This window comes from Diplotaxodon limnothrissa, linkage group LG2 (genome assembly GCF_057381915.1).
Source record: "Diplotaxodon limnothrissa isolate DT_005_m linkage group LG2, D_limnothrissa_male_GT1.1, whole genome shotgun sequence".
Classification (NCBI taxonomy): Eukaryota; Metazoa; Chordata; class Actinopteri; order Cichliformes; family Cichlidae; genus Diplotaxodon; species Diplotaxodon limnothrissa.
The window spans coordinates 3,728,969-3,751,676 of record NC_140597.1 but is presented as its reverse complement, the minus strand read 5'-3'; the positions used below and the strand labels follow the sequence as shown (position 1 = coordinate 3,751,676).

Here is a 22,708-nt window from a genome sequence, read left to right as displayed (position 1 = left end):
ACATAAACTAAAACTCAAAACGCTGGGTCAAAAGACCCACGATCCTGACACTGTGGATGTTTTTTCTTCCCAGTATCACCAAGTGCTCATAGGGAGTCATGTCTTGGGGTTTTCTCTCTAATGTAAATATAAAGCACTTATAATACAGAGAGCCTTGAGGTGATAGTTGTTGTGATTTGGATTCTTATAAATGAACTAAATAAAAAATAAATAATTATACAATGTGGGAATTCTCAAATGCAAAATTATTTTCTGTTATTCTCCACAAATCTACTTGACATGTAACTTCTCACTTTAGAATATTTCTGTGCAAAATTAAAGAGCTCTCACATCCTTGATGAAGAAAAAGAACTGGAGCCTAGAAAGCCATCTTGAGGCTTGTACTTGTTGTGGACCTTATGTCACGGTCCTGTGTCTGTGGACCTAGTGTTTATATAATAATAATAATAATGGATTGGATTTATATAGCGCTTTTCAAGGCACCCAAAGCGCTTTACAATGCCACTATTCATTCACTCTCGCATTCACACACTGGTGGAGGCAAGCTACGGTTGTAGCCACAGCTGCCCTGGGGCAGACTGACAGAAGCGAGGCTGCCATATCGCGCCATCGGCCCCTCTGGCCAACACCAGCAGGCGGTAGGTGAAGTGTCTTGCCCAAGGACACAATGACCAGGACAGAGAGCCCGGGGATCGAACCGGCGACCTTCCGGTTACAGATGCGCTTCCCAACCCCCTGTCTATGTTTCTGGTTTATGAATATTCTTTGATATAGTGTTTTTCATGGTGTAGTTGTTTGTATTTCTAGTTTCCTCAGTTATTCTCTGATTATATTTTGTAGTTTCTAGTCTTTAGGTTCTGTTACTGTGCCGCCCCTGTATTCCACCTTTCATGTCTAGTCTCCCTTGTCTTCATGTTCGTTTATCTCCTGTGTCTGTTTTCTGTTTTTCCTTTCTGTCTTGCCAGTCGGTTATGTTTCCATGTCTGTTTCTTCCCCGCGTCATGTGTCAAGCCGACGTCTTAGTGTGTGTCTAATGTTCCCTGCTTTATTTTGATAGTGGATTTTTGGAGGACATGTATACCTATGTAACTATATACACTATATATCTATCTGCACTGAACATATATATTTTAACTTTCACATAGTCTTACACACAAGACATTTTGCTTCACCATGGTTTATTAAGGTTGTACAATAACAGGGCAATTAATGCTGTTGAACTCTCTTGAACTCATTCTCATTCTGAACTCATAACTCACTCTCCAGCTCCAGTAACTAACTCCCCCCTAATACACACAAAATGTCTTTCATGCAGCACAACCAAAACAGTAACATTGTAACAGAGATACTGAACACATCATGATGAAATCAGGATCATACGATATAATACACACACACACACACACACACACACACACACACACACACACACACACACACACACACACACACACATTATGCACCTGCACCTGCTGTTTTTGGGATACTGGTCCCTATATATTAGGGGACCAGAGGACACCCCGGCACTCTTTTTTCCTGCTGCTACTTTCTGTCCATCTCTGTGTTGCCCTGCTGTCTGTGCTTAAGGTTGTTGCTTTGCTATGTATCGTCTTGCTATACTCTGTATGTGTTTTCTTGCTGTTCATATGATTCAGTGTATTAAACTCTGTTCCAAGAATTCTACTCTTTTCGAGAGCATCTTTTTGAGTGCCTTAATTTTAATTGGATCTAAAAAAGTTGGATCTCCACATCATTGGTGGGAGAAGGTTATCATGATGGCTAAAAAATTTGCGACCACACTTCCTCCCTGTCTCGTTGTGTCAGATTAGTTCCAGCTGTGATTCCTTCCTGTTTCCCATTCCCTCGTTATCCTCTGTATATTTAGTCCTCTGTTTTCTGCTGCCTATTGTTGAACAGTCTGCTCATCTTTCTTCATGTTTCCCAAGTGTCAGGTTTTGCATTTAAGGTTTTTGTACTTTTCTTTATGTACCTAGTGTTTTCGGTTTAGCTTTTCCCAGTTTAGGTTTTGTTAGTTTAATCTTAGTCTTCTTTTGTTTTTTTTTATTTTTGTGCAGCCAGAAATAAAGACTCATTTTTGTTTTTATTCAATTCCGTCTCCATTGTCTGCAATTGGGTCTCCACTCTCCATTCTCCACCGTCTGCTGCAGCCGATGTGACACCTTATTAGTATTTCACTGTGTTAAAGAGGTGAAATGATGGTATTAGATAAGACTTTTAACACCTCTCATTGGTTTAAAAAATCACATTTGGCTCATATTGGGTTATAAGTTCAAAGTTAAAATAATGACAAAACTCAAAATGAAAGATTTTCATGTTACACTGAAACCCCCCAGAGTGGTCTACTTCAAAGCATGCTCAACAGTACTAGGTTTTTGATGGTTTAGTTGGCTCTGCAAAACTTGAATCAAAGAAAATGTGTTACCACAATAGTAATAAACAGTTTTGTGCTGTCACAGATTTTTAGTCTCTCCGTCTTTTCACACAATGCAGGACAATACCCGTGTGGCAGGAAATAGGCTTTGACTGTAAAGACTGCGATAACCAATCAGATAGTGATGGTCTGGGTCGCATCATCTCCCTCTGTCACTGAAATATCGAAATGTTTTCAAGTAAAGACATTGCGATGATGACTCTGGTTTGGGTAACACTCGTTTTTCTTCTTCACCAAGGAGGTGAGTTCTGTCTAATTATGATCTATTTTCTTTTTGTCATTTAGGAATTTGCAATGCACCTAGATGTGTAATGGTTAATGTTTTTTTCCCTATAGTGTTTAACATGTGTTTTGTTTACACTCACTGCAGATATGCTGGAGCAAGTGACCACAGTTCAACTTGGTGAACCTGTAACTTTGACATGTGTTTTACCTCCTGGTGATTTAAGCAGTAAAATTCACTGGTACAAGCAGAGAGCAGGGGAAGCTCTGAAACTGATTGCGACAGTGCGGCAAACTGCACATCCTGACTATGGACAAGGGTTTAATGCCTCAAGACTGGAAGTAAAAGACAATAAAAACATCAGCAGTCTGACCATATTCAGGACACTCCCAGAAGATGAAGGAATGTATCACTGTGCAGTCATGGAATGGAATGTGAATGCTTGGAGTGGGACCTATTTGTTATTAAAAGGTGATTATGTGATTGCAGCCTTTTGGATTCACTGTAAATACTCAACCATCTGACAAAAACTTTTTCACATGGTGGGAAAAACAAATATAGATTATATATGAATTTAATAAATCGTAGTTTAAACATCATATTAGGTATTTTAATGTGTTTGCAAATCGATTCCAAGTTTTCCTTTTCGAGATGCACTGTTATCATTCATTTTTCAACAAAATTTGAAACTGTGTTTAGAGGTAGTTTTTAAACACTGTTTTTTGTTATTACACAGGGAACACCCAGAGAAATGTTACTGTTCGTCAGTGGCCAACGGTATTAGATTCAGTCCATGCAGGGGATTCTGTGACTCTCAACTGTTCAGTCCTGTCAGACTCTGATAACAAGATGTGTCCTGGAGATCTCAGAGTCCTCTGGTTCAGAGGACAAAACTCTCGTCCAAATATCATCTATGTTGATGGAAAGAACCAAACTGAATGTAAGAAGCAATCAGACACTCAGAAGAGCTGTGTTTATCGCTTCTCTAAGACGGTCAGCTCCTCTGATGCTGGGACTTACTACTGTGCTGTTGTCACATGTGGAACGATATCATTTGGAGATGGAACTAAAGTGCAAATAGGTATGATTTCTAAAAAATAAAATCATGGCATAATGCGAGTATGTTTAATTAAAAGTGATTAATTCATTAAATAGGCATTACAAAATTTAATTTCATGCTCCGAGTAATTTCATCATGAGGAGAAATAAAAAATCATTTATTTTTAGTCATTTCTAACTTTGTTTTTGACTTTTATTTTCATTCCAGAAACCAGCATTTGCTCTCTGATGGCCAGCATAGTTATTTTTCTGCTGTGCGCTGTCTTCGTTCTCATTGTTACTGCTGTCCTCACTTATTCGATCAGAAAAAACAGCAGTAATCATTGCAAAGGTAACTTCAGTTACTCACAGTTCTCTATGAAAAACAAATGTTAATTAATCTTACATTTGAATTAATTGCAATGTGTATGTTCTATAATCAAGGCGCTGTCCTGCAGAAAAATTGTAGCGATCAGAAAAGACAAAAGGTAAAGTATTTATTTGTCAGATTATTTTCATAAATCTAAAGTGATTTTTTTAAGATTGTTTACATTTTGATATTGCTAATATTTTTATGTAACCTATTTCCCCAGAATAAGGACACGTCTATGTTTTCTGCTGTTGTCTTTACAATGATGAAGGCTGACAGAGGGAAAATAGAGGATGCAAAAGCAGTTGAGAAGCAGATCTACATGGCCAAGTCTTTTGGATTGGATTAGTTCTATTTACCCACCTTGTGAAATTATCTAGCGGATGTTTCTTTCTTTATACATCATGTCGTCATGATTCATGTCACTGCCTATCATAGCAGTGGGTTTAAATGTATTGAGATTAACTGCATTTTAATATAGATGTGCACACATGCATACGCCTCAGTATAATCCCTGACCTGCAACACTGCCAGTCTAGTCTGGTTGGGAACATTTGTTGCTTTTCTTGGTCGTTTTTCTCTCTGTCCAACTTTAAAAAATGTGAAAATAGTAGATTTTTTGTTGTTTATGATTTTTTTATTGTTTAACCAAGCTTCCTGTTGATATTCCCATTGATGAACGGCTTACATTTATGCAGTTTTATTACTTGGCTTAATTTGATTATGTATTGCTACTAACTGTACTTTAATGATCTGTTATAGACCTAAAGATGGACAAGATGATGTATTCAATCAGAGGAAATAAATGTACAGCAATACGTTGTTAAAAATGGCTTATTTCATAGCTTTATTATTGTTGTATTCTTCTTGTATTAAAATCTCTTAAGACTTTTCTTGTTATTGTGTTTGTCATGATTTATAAATATCTCAAAATTTTCAGTTCAACTCAAATTTGTTGCATCAAATCACCACAGCAGGCAAAAGCCTACAGCAGGTTTTGAACTCATTTTACATCGTGGGCTACATACAGCCCACTTCGAGCTTAAGTAGGCTGGAGGAGTGGAACTCCCTGTTCTGTCAGCATAAAGAAGTTACATATTTTAACTGGTCTTAATGCTTAATTGCTTTCTGTATTATAAACCTTTTGTCCTCAACAATGGAAAATGTCTGAAAATAATTTCAAATATCATATCCAGCTACATCTGCCTTTATATTCAGATATAGCTGGAAATCATTATTATCACAATCAAAGCAACCCAACAAAACACAGACAATGACGCTGAGCCTCCTTTAAAGCATGTCTTCGCCTGACCATCACGACCTATACAGATGGTCGCGGTTGGTTGTGGGAGTCTGATCTAACAGCAGTGTAAACACAGTTGGTGTGACTCTCTCCTCTTTTTATGCTACTCTTTGAGCAATCCACAAGTAAGGATGGTCTAAAAACAAACACACAAACACTAGCTACAGATTATAAAGATATCAATCTCAGATCCTATTTAAGAAAAAGGAAAAAAAAACAAATCCAGTAAAGAGAAAAAGATTTGGCCCTTGATTTGATCTTCACACAGAAGAGGTAAACAGAGGGGGATCTTTTTAAAACTGTTGGAATTATGAATGCAGAGAAGTACCATCAGGTTTTGACCCCCCACACGATACCATCTGTAAACATTTGATTTCTGGTGGCCTCATTTTTCAGCAATGATCCTAAACACTCAGTGCAGTTAAAGCAAACCTGATGGCCATGGATTGACCTTCTACAAGCCTTTGCGTCAACATTACTGAAGCAATGTGGGGTCACTTGGACAGAAAATGAAAAAGACAACTAAGATCCAAAGAAGAGCTTTGAATGTCCTTCAAGAAACCTGAGAACTATTACTGAAGATAAATATCTCAGAAAGTTCATCTAAGAGAGTTGTGTTGAAGAGTAAAGGTGGTCATACCAAATTTTATCTGTCAAGCTTGTGAGAATGGTCAAGACTTCGTTTATGACACCTATAGTCTATTTCCATGTATGTTTGCACATCTTTTGATGAACCATTTTACTTATATCCCACTTTCCTAGCAAAATGTAAAGAAATAAATCTTGGCTAAAGACTTTAGCACAGTGTAGTACCTGTACTCAAACAATAAATAGCCAGGCTATTTAAATGCAGAGATGTGACTAACTGGTGAGATCAAGACTCACTAAACACAACAGGGAGACCAGACAACTACAGACAGAGCACAGACAGAGCAGACAGACACAGGAACACGAATGGGGAAACAGATACATAAACATATAGACAGAACTCGCTTCAACGGAAGACGCTCACAAAAATATAGAGACGAAGAAAAACCACAAAAGGAAACTAACAATATCAAACAAGAAACTATGGTTGGGAAATATAGAAATATAAGAAATATAGATAACAAACTCAGAGACACTAAGAACTAAACGGAAGGCCAGACTGTACAAAGCTTGAACCGAAATACAGTTAATCATGAATCCAAAACAAAAAGACCCAGGACCGTGGCACTGTCATGGTGAAAGGTGACTCTCACTGTCAGAAGAACAGGTAAGGCAAGATTTAACAGCTACATCCATGGATGAAGGTTGTTGTGAGTGCGTTCTTCATGCTTTTACCAACCACTGAAGCTGTTTACTCAGAACAGATCTCACTATAAAATCACAAGTTACCATACTAAACATGCGGTCCTTTAGACCTTTTGTATTTACGGCCTTGTTTGAAGTCCCAACCACAGCAGTGTTTAAGTTTCCAACAACTTCCTTCTCTTAAGTACATAAGACTTTTCTATCACTTTGGTGTATGTATCTCAGTTAAATCAGAACTGTCAGGTGTTCTTGTCAGGTCACTGTGTTTTTTCTGACACTGAGTGGTGCTCTGAAGTGAGCGCAGAGGATGGAGCGTGTGACCACAACTACCTTGTGAGATCTGTATGCTGGTACATGTGTCTCTTTGTGCTTAAGTGAATGGCAAGCTGACTGGGTGGGTCTTCACTGATAATGTGGAGTTTGTAATTATGCTTTGCACATTGACAATATTCAAATAACGATGAAGTTGAAAACAATCTATTAATGTTTTCACCACGTCCTTTGTACACAGAAAGTAATCAAAAGAAAAAGAAAAACGCTGCAAGGCATTTCAGACTTAACTCCTCCCACCCATCACTATTTCTGTAGATCGAATGACCTGAAATTGTGATGACAACTTACCCAGAAATGGACAGCACTGGTCTTGTTGAGAAATAAATATAATTTCATAAGAGAATGCAAAATGACACCCTTGTCACAGCTTTTTCATTTTATAAAAACATAAAATATCACAAAGATTTGTAACAAAGATTTGGAATTATATGTTCTAATAATTTATTCTGCTTGCTCCTCCAGTCTGAGCCAACCCTTAGCTTACTACCTATTTGTGCAAAGCAATGACAATGACACCCAATTACTTCATTTCACCTCCCCCTCTTAAGTAAATGCTTTTTCGTTCTCTTATATCTGGACTTTATAGCAGCAGCTGTAAAAATATTACCCCATTGGAAACTAGGGCATGGGTGAACTGCTGCATCATTTTCATTCACTAAATACACAAGTGTGTTCTGCTTTTTTTAGTCAGTATTATCAGTCTTTATAGTTCCTTGAAACAAGTCTCTACATCTTGTATTTACAAAACGGATAAATCTTGAGTTGCATCCACACAGGAATTTTTCCATGCCTTTGTCACTGATTGTTGCTAGCAGATTACCGTTACCTAAGTAATCCTGTAATTTATTTACCATCCTATCATATGTCATTAAATGACTTTCTCCGATTTCATTGTTAACCTCTTGTCATGAACCCAGAGGGTTCGTATGAAAGGCAGACCCAAAAACAGACTCAAGAGCTGATTCACTTCTTGACCAGACTTTTTTTTACACACCAAAACCAAAATTATCTGTAAACATATGTGAGAAACACCAGTGGAGAGGGGAGTGAAGTGGGATCTCTGATAAGCAGTTTTCAAACAGAGGAGATTGTGGTTACTGACTAAAATAGTAGAGGAGGGGCTCTGTAGGTGAGTATGGGGCTGAGGGATGTTTGCGTACTTGCAGGTTGCACCCAAGACCCTTTGGGAAGGATAACCGAGGGAGTGTCTATGCAGGGAGCGAGCACTGGAGGTAGCAGGGAATCCATATCTCGGTTCTGGAGGAGTTCCGGTGGTGCACAGTGGAGACAAAGGCAGGCATAGGTAGTATTGCAGGTGAAACCAGCGGCTGAGTGCAAATGCAGCAGTGGACGGATCTTGGAGGACATGACCGGGAACTGAGACACAAGGAAACAAGTTTTTACACAGGGAATAAATCACAAAAGCAAAATTATTAGAAGACCTAGTTACCACTGAGAGTTGGCAGACAAATGGCAGAAACTACAGGAAGCTAGCGAGCGCTGGCTTTAAGAACACTCCTGCTGAATGGAACTCTGGCGAGGCACTCTGCTCAAGAAGATGAACACAGGAAACTCATCGCCTCCAGCTGGAAAATCCCAGACACTCCCATGGACCATGACACTTCTTCAGTCACTGGACTTAAATTTGAGAGATGATGAACTCATTGTCAGTTCTATGACACTCACCACATCAGTGCTAGCTGCTTCCTGTGTAGATGCTCCTTTGTAACCAAAATCTGAGTAATTGCTACTAATACTGTATAGCTTGGAGCTGTGTTGCATGTATATTTATTATAAAAGTCTGAACATGAAAAACTATAAACTGCAACTTCACTGGATTGTGGAGACATAAAATTTAAGACTATATCTAAAAGATGCACTGAGAAAATGACAAGTGATTTGTGGTAATTATGGCCATTTTTTAGAATAAAGTGATTGCCAATGGTTGTGTAAAAAATGCATTGACAGTGCATTTTCACTTTTAGATAAGGCAGTGCATGGAAACCCAGGTAAATATAAAACAGAACTTTCTAAGATGTCTTTATACTTGTCGATGTTATCTAATTTAACCCGTGAACTAACCTAGTTTTACTGGCTAAATCGAGCCATTCAGGAAGTGAAAACGAAAGCAATCAGTGAGTGAAAAAAAAAGCTCAAAGATGTTCTAAGATAGGACTTAAACCCACAAACATAACTCCATTTTAAGATAATTATTATTATCAATGTTATTATTTTTAAGTTGAAAGACTAATGATTTTAAAAAAACTGGAATGTCAATCATAGAACAAATAACCAATGAAATCATTTAGTTGGAAAACTTGCTGAAAGATGATGATAAAAGCAAAGAGCGGATGTTTTTTTTTTAGCAAAGATGAAAAACTTCAAGATGAGCATTAGAAAAATGATTTAAATTGAAAAAAAAAGTGAGCGACTGGATAAAGAAGAGGCGACATACTCCTCAAAGACCTGGAAGGGACCAGTGTGACAGGAAGTGCACTTCATAACCAATCAGGTCCATTTGACAGTGTGACATAGAAGTCCCATGTCATAATACCTCCTACAGTCAGTGAAAAACCTACAATGTATATAAGAAAAGACATTCGCAAGATGATCGTGTTATGGGTTACACTGCTTGTTCTTCACCGAGGATGTAAGTATCTACTTATTCTGTGTAGGTTTTCTCATGTGTTTGTTGTTTGTGTGGTGGTTTTCCTTGCGACTTACTCCTTTTTATTTGTGTATGTCTACATGTTTTCTATGAAATTAGATACACTTGTTCCAGTAACTTCAGTTCAACTTGGGGAAACTGTAACCATTCCATGTCAACTGCCTGTGATTGAGACCATTTGTAAAGAAGTCCACTGGTACAAGCAGCGTGCCGGGGACACTCTGAAAGTAATTTGGACAATGAGGGAATCTGCAACACCTGAGTTTGCGCCTGAGTTTAATAACTCCAGATTGAAGGTAAATCATAATAAACACTTTACCAACCTGACCATTTTGAAGACAAATCAAGAGGACGAGGGAATTTATCACTGTGGATTCACAGAGTGGCGTAAGAATACTGAATGGACCGGGACGTATTTGTTAGTAAAAGGTAATGATGTGCTCTATTTTCATGGGGTTTGCTTCAGTCGGCTTATTAATTGTCAAAAGCATGATCAGAAAACAGTTAATATACTAATACAAATTTACTTTAATTCATTTTAAAGACATTTTATAGACACAGTACATCAATCCTTCACCTTGTGCTTTGTTAACACATATTAAACAGGAAACACCCAGAGAACAAACTACACTTTTGTTAAGGAGAAAGTCCATCCAGGAGACTCTGTTACTCTTCAGTGTTCAGTCCTCTCCAGCTCTAACAGAAAGACATGTCCAGGAGGTCACAATGTGTTCTGGTTCAGGGAAGCAAATACATCTCATCCTAGCATCATATACACCGCTGGAAACAGACATCATGAATGTGAGAAAAGATCTGAGACTGAGCAGAGTTGTGTTTATCGCTTGTCTAAGAACATCAGCTCCTCTGATTCTGGGACTTACTACTGTGCTGTGGCCACATGTGGAGAAATATTATTTGGAAATGCAACTAAACAACAAATGGGTATGATTTAAAAATATATATATTATGTTAAAAATATTATGTCAGTGTCAGTGTGTTTGAGAAACTTTCTTTTCTTGTTTTTGTAGAGCAAGCAGCAGGTTTGGAATTCATTGCTCTGATGATAGCAATAATCTGCTTGATAATTTCTGTGATTCTCAATATTATTTTCATCTGCTGCCGAACTCCAAGAGCAGCATGTAAACAATTTCAAAGTAAGTGTTGTTCACTAAAGTAACAATTATAATAACACTTTAGTTTTCCTCACTTTCAAAACATGTTTTCAGAAAGAATTTTATTAATTTGTGTAAAATCAAGTATATGTATATGTTAGTCTTGATTGTGCTTGCTCCTTGCAAAACTCACTACATTTGACCATGTGTTGTGTATACATCACACTCAAATTTTCCCCAATATAAACAAATCTTTGCAGGTTATATATTAATTCATCAATCTAAAATCAAACATTTTTGTTTAAATATTTTGAGTCTCAGTATTAGTTGGTTATGTATATATACATCTCTTATTGACTTTGTCCACGTCACTGCCAACAGTTTGACTGCTGATTAAAACATTAATAAAAAAAAACAGATAATAATAACAATCCTCTTGTATCCCCATTATGCACAGAAAAAAGCTCTTCACAGGAAAGACAAGATGACTTGAGGCAAACAGTGGACAGTAGTGTAAGTAATAAGACATACTGTTAATTGATTTAAATGATTTCCCACCCCTTTTTTTTATGGAACTAATGGTGTTTTTTGCATAGCCTGAAGGTGAATATGATCTGAACTACGCTGCACTGCATTTCTCTGGAAGCAAAGCTACAAGAGGAAAGAAGAGGAAGAATGAACTGGAAACTGAAGAAAGTGTTTATTCTCAAGTTAAATGCAGAATGTGAAAGTGTGTATGAAAAACTGTGGGTTGACTTTGAGTACCAATGTCATTCACTGAAAATAAACTAGTAAAGAACTTGTTTTTAATTTTACTGAAAACATGATGTATCAGGTTGTTCGTTATATATTCTGTTACCCCATTCTTGTTTTTGTATTCATTAATGTATGACTTTATGAATTTTCAAATCGAACAGTATTAGATAGAACAGTATTACTGTGATTTAGTCTACCTTAGCTTTCACATGTCTGCGACAAAGGAAGTAAGGTTTCCAATCAGACCTGGGTATTGTACACCCATTTCAACGTCCCTGATCAGCTTGCATGAGGACAGTGGAAAATTAAGATTCAAACACAAATAAGTAAACATCAGTGTTTGTCCCATTTCAGCCACCAAAAACTCTTTAATAACCTCCCCATCAAAGGCTTGCTGATTTTTTGTGATTCATGTACACACTGTCCACATTTATAAAGTGCTCTACAAACAATGACATTACAACTAATAGGGGGATTTTCTTGCTTCAGTTCAGTTAGCCAAACAACAGACAATCACTGACTGCTAAGAGACTGAGTAAAAGTGGACAACATAGCCTTAAACAAAAAAAAAATCATTGTTGCAGCCAGGGGTAGAGTAAAAGTGACCCCCTTAGACTGTTTTTCAGTTTTAGATTTTTCTACTGAATTATCACTTCTGTCACTAGTTAGTTAACATAAGCTATTGAAAGTCTATTACGAGAAACTAACCAGCCAATCCAGTGATGTCACGTTTTGTAAGGGCACAAGATGGCACTAAACGTGGTCTAAAAACTTTAACCCCCTAAAGCGTTGTTTCCCAACCACTGTGTCGCGGCACACAGGTGTGCTGTGAGAAATGATCAGGTCTGCCGTGGAAGATTATCTGGTTTCACCTGATTGGTACTTTAAGCGACCGGCATGAGTATCAGGCAGAATAATTACATTCTCTTCCACTAGAGGGCAGTACAACTTATTGCTCCAATTAAATGGGTTGCCAACTGAAGAAGAAATTACATAAGCTGTGTCCGAAAACGTCGGCTGCATCCTTCGGAGGCAGGCCGATTACGCCAGGCGACGAAGGCTGTCCCAATTCGTCGACTCCTTCAAATGCATCCTTCATTTCCCCGAATTTTTAAGGATGGGTCGGGTGTGTCCTTCGTGGCCCACCATATCCCAGAATTCACAGCCAAATTTCAGCTGCCAACAATGGCGGCCGCTACTAAGTTTTAAAATTAGTCTTATTAATCTTTCTGGGTCACAAAATAAACTTTTAACATATTTTCAGGCGAGAAAGTAGCTGCGTAAATTTAAAATATCTGCTTGGTTTATCAAGACTTCGCATATTTGCAAAAGTGTGCCGACGTTTTCGGAGACGTCTGTTACCCACCAGCTCGATAGCAAGCCGGGGGATTCAATGGTCACTTGAGCCGGCGAGAGCAGCGGACTCCCGGCTTCATCGTTTTCAGACCCCCGCTCTTTCGCTACTCAGGTTAAACATGATGTATAAGTCACTCGGATAACTTAAAAATGTAATTTTTTACCCTTTTTTGGTATTTTATTTGTTCCGGAGTAAATCGGTTTGGCTGAGATCAAAGTTATTAGATTAAATAAAACTTTATTAATCAATCGGGAGGGTTCCTCCGGGATTTTCACACAGTTGAATAAACGTCAAACAGAAAACTGATTAAACTACGGAGCCCCGCAGGGGACATGGGAGAAAAAAAAAATTAAGACGGACTTTTGCGATATCTCGCAAAAGTTTTGCGAGATCCCGAGTTAGTTTTGCAAGATCTCGCAAAAGTCCATCTTAATTTTTTTTTCTCCCATAACCCCTGCGGGGCTCCGTATTAAACAGAAGTGTGAGACGGTCGAGAATTTACGCCAGTGTCCTGTTATATTTTAGATAGCAAGGAGGAGACGGCCGAGTTTATTAAACTCAACCGACACAGCGGTGACGCAAATCTGAAGGCTAGAACGTCCCATTTCACAGCCTCGCACTTCTGGCCTTCTCTGTCTTTGAAGGACCCGGCCCACATAGACCACGAAGGCCGGGTCCTCCACCCTCCACCTCTCACTGGCATCAGACAGACAATTTTTTTCAATTGTAATATCTGTATAAAGCAAGAATTCTGTGCTTCTTAGTGATATTAGGGTCATTAATTGCAGGAACACCGTCACAACAGTGTGATGGAGCACCACAGAAAACAGACATTTTATCAGGCATCAGGGCTATTTTTACCATGGTTTTTGTCTATAGTTTTGTTAATGCTGTTTGCTGTGTTGCTTTCTGTGTGATTCGTTATTTGGATGCAGTGTTGGGGAGTAATAGAATACTTGTACCGGCGTTACGTATTTAAAACACAAAATATTAGTAACTTTATTCCGTTACAGTTACCGTTTAAAAAGGTGGTATTCAGAATACAGTTACTTTGTAGAAATAAGGGATTACACAGCGGTCTTTTCCTGTTTCATATGTAAGGCTGTCCCCTCTCTATTTTTGGTAATTCCACACTGGTGGAAACCCAAACAAAACACGCCTTAAGAGGCTCTAATGCCTGGGTCTCAATCTCGCGGCCCATGTCCCCTCTACTTGCAGCCCACATAATGACGTGAAGAAATATTTTTAAAAAATCATTATTCAAAAAATTACTTAATATGAAAGCAATAGGCAGAGTGTTACAGGCATAGCCCTAAAGAATGTAGCCTCATGGGCAGTGTAGCCCATGTAAGTAAGTAACAGACTTAAAAACTCCTTTGTCCCACACGCCATCAAACTGTTTAACTCCTCTCTGGAGGGGAGAGGGAGGGGAAACAGGAGGACAAAGGAGGGGGGAACAACTAAGCTGTAGTGCCTCTTCACCTCACTGTACAATACCTTGTGCAATACTTTTTTGTAAATAGTCAACAGTGCAATAGACTCAATACTTGAAATGTGCAATTCACTTGTATTTTTTTTTTATTCCTATTTATTCTATTTATCCCCTTTGTATATTTTATTTATATTTGTCTCTGTATTTATATATGTGTGTGTATGTGTGTGTGTGTGTGTGTGTGTGTGTGTGTGTGTGTGTGTATATATATATATATATATATATATATATATATATATATATAAATATATATATATATATATAATATTCTGTAACTCTGTAACTTCTGTCGGTGCTGTGCTTTTTTGGAAATCGAATTTCCCAGAGGAACCCACCCGAGGGATTAATAAAGTTCTATCTTATCTTATCTTATCTAAGCTGTTACGACTCGACTGTACACTGTGTTCGTGTTTTCCTCTGAAACAATAAGCTCCATTGGAGCAGCCTTTCAACGCCTCTCTCTGTCTCTTGCTAGCAAAGTTGACCCAGACAACAAAGTAAAGCTAGTTTTCAGCTACGAGCCCGACACGAACCCGACGTATTAGCCAGAGGTCCCTTTACTACGGTTCAGAGCCGCTGACCTGTTTTATATACGCAAGGAATAGTTTTCTATACGAGATCGCTGCAAAAAATGCAGCCTTACCTAATGTCCACCTACTGTTACTCATTTTATATTAAGATTTAAAAATCTAGTCGGTATTGGTATGGTGAGTAACTTTCAGTAATAGTAATAAATCACACAGCAATAGTACATCATGTAGTTGTAAAAAGCATGATAATATATTAAGTAATCCAAAGAATTCAGAATATGTTACTCTCACTGGACACGCAATACATTACAAAATACATTTTGGGGCATGTAGTCTGTTGAGATTAAATTGTAGAGAGATTAAAGAGATTGTTGATTGAGCATTTATCCACCGAGTGTTGTTCGTCCTTCAGCCCAAAGATCAAAGAATTGGGGTATTTAACAATTCTGTAATCTGTAAGTAAGTAAGTAAGTAAGTAAGTAAGTAAAGTTTATTTATATAGCACCTTTCACAGACATATGTCACAAAGTGCTTTACATGGTAAAAACATAACACAGTCACAAAATACATCATAAAAACCCTGGTCTAATTAAAAGCTTTTTGAAGGTCTCCACTGAGTCCAAACCCTGTAGAAATAGGGCATTCCACAGACTGGGTCCCCTCGGGTTTTAAAACGAGTGTTGGGGACCCCTAAAAGGTTTTGGTTTGATGACCTCAGGTTACGAGTGGAGGTATGTGTACAAATCAAATCGGCAATGGGGGGGCTGTCTTTGTAATGCTCTAAAAGTTAAAACTAGAATTTTAAAATCTAGTGGAATACATTTTAAAAGTAACCTTCCCAACACTGTTTGGATGTGGCAGCCTGCATGGGATTACCCTTATATTACTGAAAAAGCACAGAGTTGATGGTTTTAGGAGCCATTGGAATTTGTCAAATACGCTATTGATTCAAGGGTTGTGGTAATTTGACGGATAATCTGATATCGTCGTGTTGGTGTTGTTCCCAGACCATCATGAAAATGTTGTTCCAGGTTCAACATTGCAAGTGACCAATCACATTGTTGTGACGTTATTCTTTTGCGCGCCAAGCCAATCGTGCATTTATGAAATTCCAATGTTGCAAGGACAATATCAATTCTGCTTACTGTTTATTAAAGGGTTACGGTCAGGGTCCGTTGATCGGCAGACAGAGGCGGTTTCTCGCAGCTTAAGTACAGTTTTTTGTTTTACGGCGGTTTTTCCCGAAGTCGCAAAAGTATGACGTCACAACATTCTGATTGGTCACTTGCAATGTTGATCCTGGAACAACATTTAGTATGATGATCTGGGAACAACACCAACACGACGATATCAGATCATGCTAATTTGACCTAAAAATTTGAATTAAAATGGGTTTAATGGGCTAAAACAACTGTCATAGATTTAACTAGACAATAGATTGTCTCTGGATTTAAGAAATACATGTTTATAGCAGGACAGGTGTAAATTAGCCTTTTTACATGTAATGTTTCCTGTACACTTTAAAGGTGAGCTCGCAGCAATTTCTTAGTGAAATAGAAAACAATAAGGAGTCTTTAAGTAGTGCTGAAAACTAACTGTGTTCTTGATGTTGTAACTAAAATCATCTACAGTACTTTGAAGAGCATGAGACTGAACATGGTGACTTAGCTGTTTGTATAGATATGACAAATGTTTTACTTAAAAGATAAAGCGCTGCTCCTGAGGTCCCTATGCACAGTATCCAAGTTTATTTGATGGAAATTTGCCTCATTTCTATGGAGATGTAGTAGTTAATCAACTGCAATATAACATATACCAGCCTCAGAAAAAAATAGCATAATACTGATGTAATTTGCATATTAATGATTAAAAAACTGACCGCACAGCTCATTGCTAATCAGTGGTGCTAGTTTTGGTCATTGCACAAATGTACAACTTATAAGTTTGGGCAAACTTTATTTAGTGTCACTTTGACGATGCAGTTATCTTGCAGTGCCTGATATCTTGCCTGTTAGTGGTCTCCAGACTCTCCGCACTGTTGATAAAAGCCTTGTTACACCTTCAGTTATAATTATATTCTATAATAATTACAGTGGACCCACTGCAATTTGCGTACCGCCATAACCGCTCAACGGACGACGCCATTTCCACTGCACTCCATCTTGCCCTCACACACTTGGACAAGAAGGACTCACACGTTCGAATGCTGTACATAGATTTCAGCTCAGCATTCAACACGATCATCCCCCAACAACTGATCGGAAAGCTGAGCCTGTTGGGCCTGAACACCTCCCTCTGCAACTGGATCCTGGACTTTCTGACCGGAAGGCTTCAGTCAGTACGGATCGGGAACTGCACCTCCAGCACCACACTGAGCACTGGGGCCCCACAAGGCTGTGTGCTCAGTCCTCTGCTGTTCACACTGCTGACTCATGACTGTGTAGCAACACACAGTTCAAATCACATCATTAAGTTCGCTGATGACACGACCGTGGTGGGTCTCATTAGCAAGAACCACGAGTCAGCGTACAGGGAGGAAGTGCAGAGGCTAACGGACTGGTGTAAAGACAACAACCTGTCTCTGAATGTTGACAAGACAAAAGAGATGGTTGTTGACTTTAGGAAGACACGAGGCGACCACTCACCGCTGAGCATCAACGGCTCCTCTGTGGAGATCGTCGACAGCACCAAATTCCTGGGCGTCCACCTGGAGAAGGACCTCGGCTGGTCCCTCAACACCAGCTCCCTGCACAAGAAAGCCCAACAGCGTCTCTTCTTTCTGAGAAGACTGAGAAGGGCCCAGCTTCCACCACCAATCCTGACCACCTTCTATAGAGGAACTATCGAGAGCATCCTGAGCGGCTGCATCACTGTCTGGTTTGGGAACTGTGCCATATCGGACCGCAAGACCCTACAGCGGATAGTGGGAACAGCAGAGAAGATCATCGGGGTCTCTCTCCCCTCTATTGAGGACATCTACACCACACGCTGCATTCGCAAAGCCACCAGCATTGTGGCTGATCGGACACACCCCTCTCACACACTCTTCACACTCCTGCCATCTGGAAAAAGGTACCGAAGCATTCGGGCACGCACATCCAGACTGTGCAACAGCTTTTTTCCACAAGCCATCCGTCTCCTCAGCAAAAAGGGACTGGACTGATAAACACACACGCGCACGCACACACACACACACACAAACATTATCACTCAGCTTAACTCAACTACCTCAAAATATTGAGACTGGACTGACTAATCAACACAAGCGCAAACACACTGACCTACACCACCAATCTATCGTACACACCAACCTGTAAATGCTCTTTTGCACAATATTATTACTGGACTTTTTGCACTAACTTCTGTACTTCCTAATTTTTGCTGCTGCACTAAGGAATGTTTACTGTTCCTCCACTACCTCAACTCATCATCACAAAACCTTATCATTATGTTACGTTGTGTTTTTTTGTCACACTGTCACTTGCTGCTCTTGTTTGCACATTTGCACGTGCACTTTGTTGTCTGCTGTCTGATAACAAAAAAAAAAGTCTTCCTTAGATAGTTAGATAGTTAGTTTTTGTTAATTTATGTTGTAATTTATGTTAGGTCAGTCTGTCTTGTCTCCGCTAGCCAGCTAACTAGGTTTCTTAGTTAGCTAGTTTAGTGTTTTCTGTTAATTTATGTTGTAAATTTATGTTGCATGTAGCACCTTGGTCCTGGAGGAACGTTGTTTCGCTTCACTGTGTACTAACTGTATATGGTTGAAGTGACAATAAAGCCAACTTGACTTGAAAAAAAAATTACAGAAAGTTTGGACAGTGTGCACTAAACTTTACTCACTTCACTTGGTCTCACATAGCTTTAAGCTTGTCACAATCTAATGAGCCCCATCGTAAACAAAAGCAGGAACACAATTTTGAATTAATAGGAACAAATATTGAACAGTTTGTTAAGCAACATACATTAATGTGATAATTTTCCATCTTAATTAAGACCAAAATATATAGTGCAATAACTTATTTAAGTGAAGCCTGAAACTTTACTGGAATTACTGAAACAAGAAGTAAGCCACATAGAACTGATTGCGGTTGTAAATCCTTATTTATTTGCATCACAACACATTATTAAAGTTATCTACAGTGGAATAACCCACAACATGATTTTATTCACTTTGTAAGAGGGTTGGTTAACACATTCAGATCAGCGCTTAACTTGAGAATAAACACATTCTTCAGTCTTCTGTTCTTTTTTATTGCTTCCTTTTGTAGCTTTCCTTCCAGGGAAATGTATTGCTGCATAGTTCAGATCCTGCTCACCTTCATTCTGTTTGAAATTAAAAGATCATAAAATATTGTAGCTGCTACAGAGATTCATGGTAATGAATTAACAAAAAGCAATACGAGCTAACATAATTACTTACAATATCATCCAGTGGTTGAGTCAAGTTGTCATTTCTTCCTTGTGAAGATGTGCTGTCTATTGCCAATGAATGATGAACAAATACACATATATTATGAAATGTAGCAGATTTTTCATTACAGTGCTCAATAATGCTCCAGTAATAATTAGACCTGCTAGTTCATCAATTTAACGTTTCAATCAATTTAAAATAAACTATTTCTTTGATGAGTTTTTAACATTGTGCCTTTAAAATTTAAAGCTTTTGAAAGCACAAATATCAATATGGATACTCAAACTCGACAATTGTTTAATGAAATATAAATTAATGCAGAATAAGCAGAAACTTGAGGTTTGACATTTGTTCTGTTGCTACATTTCACTCAATGAATGACACTTACCTTTAAATTTATTACATGCTAGTCTTGGTCTTCCGAAACAGGTGAAAACAATATTTACAATCACTGAAATGACCAGGCAGATTATTGCTATTACCAGCGCAATAAATTCCCAACCTGTTTCTTCAAAAAAACAAAAAAAAGTATGTCATTACTTCTTGAAGAATAAAAAAAAGAAGAAGCCATGATGGCGTAAACATGTTATGCGCATTTGTACTTTTGTGTTACCAATTTGCAGTTGAGTTCCATCTCCAAATAATATCGTTCCACATGTGACAACAGCACAGTAGTAAGTCCCAGCATCAGAGGAGCTGACCGTCTTAGAGAAGCGATAAACACAGCTCTTCTGAGTGTCTGATTGCTTCTTACATTCAGTTTGATTCTTTCCATCAACATAGATGATATTTGGACGAGAGTTTTGTCCTCTGAACCAGAGGACTCTGAGATCTCCAGGACACATCTTGTTATCAGAGTCTGACAGGACTGAACAGTTGAGAGTCACAGAATCCCCTGCATGGACTGAATCTAATACCGTTGGCCACTGATGAACAGTAACGTTTCTCTGGGTGTTCCCTGTGTAATAACAAAAAACAGTGTTTAAAAACTACCTCTAAACACAGTTTTAGTTTTTATTGAAAAATGAATGATAACGGTGCGTCTCGAAAAGGAAAACTTGGAATCGATTTGCAAACACATTAAAATACCTAATATAATGTTTAAACTATGATTTATTAAATTCATATATAATCTATAGTTATTTTTCCCACCATGTGAAAAAGTTTTTGTCAGATGGTTGAGTATTTACAGTGAATCCAAAAGGCTGCAATCACATAATTACCTTTTAATAACAAATAGGTCCCACTCCAAGCATTCACATTCCATTCCATGACTGCACAGTGATACATTCCTTCATCTTCTGGGATTATCCTGAATATGGTCAGACTGCTGATGTTTTTATTGTCTTTTACTTCCAGTCTTGAGGCATTAAACCCTTGTCCATACTCAGGATGTGCAGTTTGCCGCAGTGTCGCAATCAGTTTCAGAGCTTCCCCTGCTCTCTGCTTGTACCAGTGAATTTTACTGCTTAAATCACCAGGAGGTAAAACACATGTCAAAGTTACAGGTTCACCAAGTTGAACTGTGGTCACTTGCTCCAGCATATCTGCAGTGAGTGTAAACAAAACACATAAAAAACTGGGAAATTTGTCTTGAATATAAATAACCGGGACACACAAAAATCCTTATTAACCGTCACATGTTTACTTTGGTTGCAGATTGTGGCAAAAATAAATAGTAGGTTATAAAGTTAGATAAAACTCACGTCCATGGTGAAGTAGAAGAAATGTTACCAATAACAGCATCATCGTGACAATGCCTTTACTAGGAAACTTGTTGATATTTCAGTGACTGAGGAGGATGATGTGATCCAGGTCAACATCTGATTGGTTATCACAGTCTTTACAGTCAACCTGCATTTCCTGGAATCGTCCTGCTTTGTGTGAAAAGTGTTGCCTCTATTCAAATGCATTTGTTAGTCTGTTTTATGCTAATCAAGACATTTTTTTTTCTTTGTGGTTCGGTAGACTGAAACAGACTTAGATAAACTAATGAAAAACAGATGAAACTTATAAACTTTGTTTATTTAGTAGTTTGTCTTGATGCTATAAGGAGGTCAAACTTTTCACTTATTCTTCTTTCCAAAAAAATTGCACATTCATCATTCCCATAGGAGGAAAACTAAAATTGTAGTTATGGTAAGTGTATATCACAAAATCAAATCACTCAACTGCTCGAACTACAAAACAATCTTTCATATATATTATGAATAAGGGAAATATCATCTTTCAATGGAAGAAAGAAAAGCCTAAAAACATGTGATTACACAAAACAGTCAGTCACCACTGCTGTACTAAGCATTATCTCTGATGGAAGTTTACTCGGGGCAGCAAAATGAAACAGTCCTTGGATATGTCAAACATGCTTTCTATTCCACACATTTCTGAGGGGCTGATTGAGATAGCAAAATGATGGTGATCAATATTCTAACTTTTCCTCTAGCACCACCATGGGGTTAAGAAGTGTGATTATGAGAAAAATTGCTATAAATGATGTAATGAATGATGGAATTTCCTCCAAAAACTGCACATTCAGATTTTGTTTTTTTAACAGGCTACACCACCTCACTTTATGAGCTGCACTAGTTTAACCTGGGGAATATACCACAAAACTTAATCAGCATACCTAGGTTAACTTTCTGTTGTGTGAATTCACTTACCATAACATTGTCGATCACAATAAATGGTCGAACAATGCTGGTTGTCAACTCGCAAAGTTAACCCAGGCTTTCCCCTACACATTTATACAAAAGGGGTGGTGTTGGCAGCATCTGACCAATCGAAGAGGGACATTTCACAAATTATGACTCTTCTTCCAAAGAAAATGATCCCTGCAACAGAAATATTATCAGATGGCGCTTAAACATCTGTAAATATATATCAGTAAAAAACTGAAACTTTAAATTGGATTTATTTGAACAATAAATGTCCGTGTGGGTGTATAGGAATTTCTTTTACTTATGTATTAATAACATTATTTTATTGTATAATGCCTTGGTGCCACTGCACAGCTTAACAAATGTCACATAGAAAACATATTCTACCTGCAGAGAATCTATAATACACTTTACATGCTGTAAATAAAAGAATAAATGAAAACGTGGCACTCCAAGCCAGTTTTAAACTGAATCTCAGAACACAACCTGTTCCCAACAGTTTTAGTTAGACTCTGTGCTGTTTTAGAATTTGAGAGCAAAGATGAGGTCAGCAAGTACAGTGCAGGTGTCCAGTTTTAGGATTAGATATTATTGCTTATAGAACAAAAAGTTGTAAAATTGTTTGCTTTAAGAAGGTACAACTCCTCCTCCGTCTCTTCCAAGAGAGATGGACAGCACATGACAGCACAGATTCTTCCATAGTGACTTATTAC

The 22,708-nt window shown here is 38.1% G+C and overlaps 3 protein-coding genes across 3 annotated transcripts; 2 read left to right on the top strand and 1 right to left on the bottom strand.

Annotated features, from left to right (window-relative positions):
- The first annotated feature begins 2,647 nt into the window (after positions 1 to 2,647).
- LOC146638072 (uncharacterized) lies at positions 2,648 to 4,432 on the top strand. The gene is made up of 6 exons (XM_085360078.1): positions 2,648 to 2,693; positions 2,823 to 3,146; positions 3,412 to 3,756; positions 3,943 to 4,065; positions 4,158 to 4,201; positions 4,307 to 4,432. Exons 1-6 carry the CDS (start codon positions 2,648 to 2,650, stop codon positions 4,430 to 4,432), a joined length of 1,008 nt encoding a protein of 335 aa, XP_085216204.1.
- Positions 4,433 to 9,619: 5,187 nt separating this feature from the next.
- On the top strand, positions 9,620 to 11,520 carry LOC146638071 (signal-regulatory protein beta-2-like). Its single transcript, XM_085360051.1, has 6 exons — positions 9,620 to 9,662; positions 9,780 to 10,109; positions 10,287 to 10,622; positions 10,709 to 10,834; positions 11,250 to 11,305; positions 11,389 to 11,520. Exons 1-6 carry the CDS (start codon positions 9,620 to 9,622, stop codon positions 11,518 to 11,520), a joined length of 1,023 nt encoding a protein of 340 aa, XP_085216177.1.
- A 7,607-nt stretch (positions 11,521 to 19,127) lies between these two features.
- Positions 19,128 to 21,087, bottom strand: LOC146638070 (signal-regulatory protein beta-2-like). Its single transcript, XM_085374457.1, has 6 exons — positions 21,045 to 21,087; positions 20,562 to 20,885; positions 19,952 to 20,296; positions 19,723 to 19,846; positions 19,348 to 19,399; positions 19,128 to 19,250 (listed from the first exon to the last, which is right to left on the bottom strand). Exons 1-6 carry the CDS (start codon positions 21,085 to 21,087, stop codon positions 19,128 to 19,130), a joined length of 1,011 nt encoding a protein of 336 aa, XP_085230583.1.
- Positions 21,088 to 22,708: the final 1,621 nt, after the last annotated feature.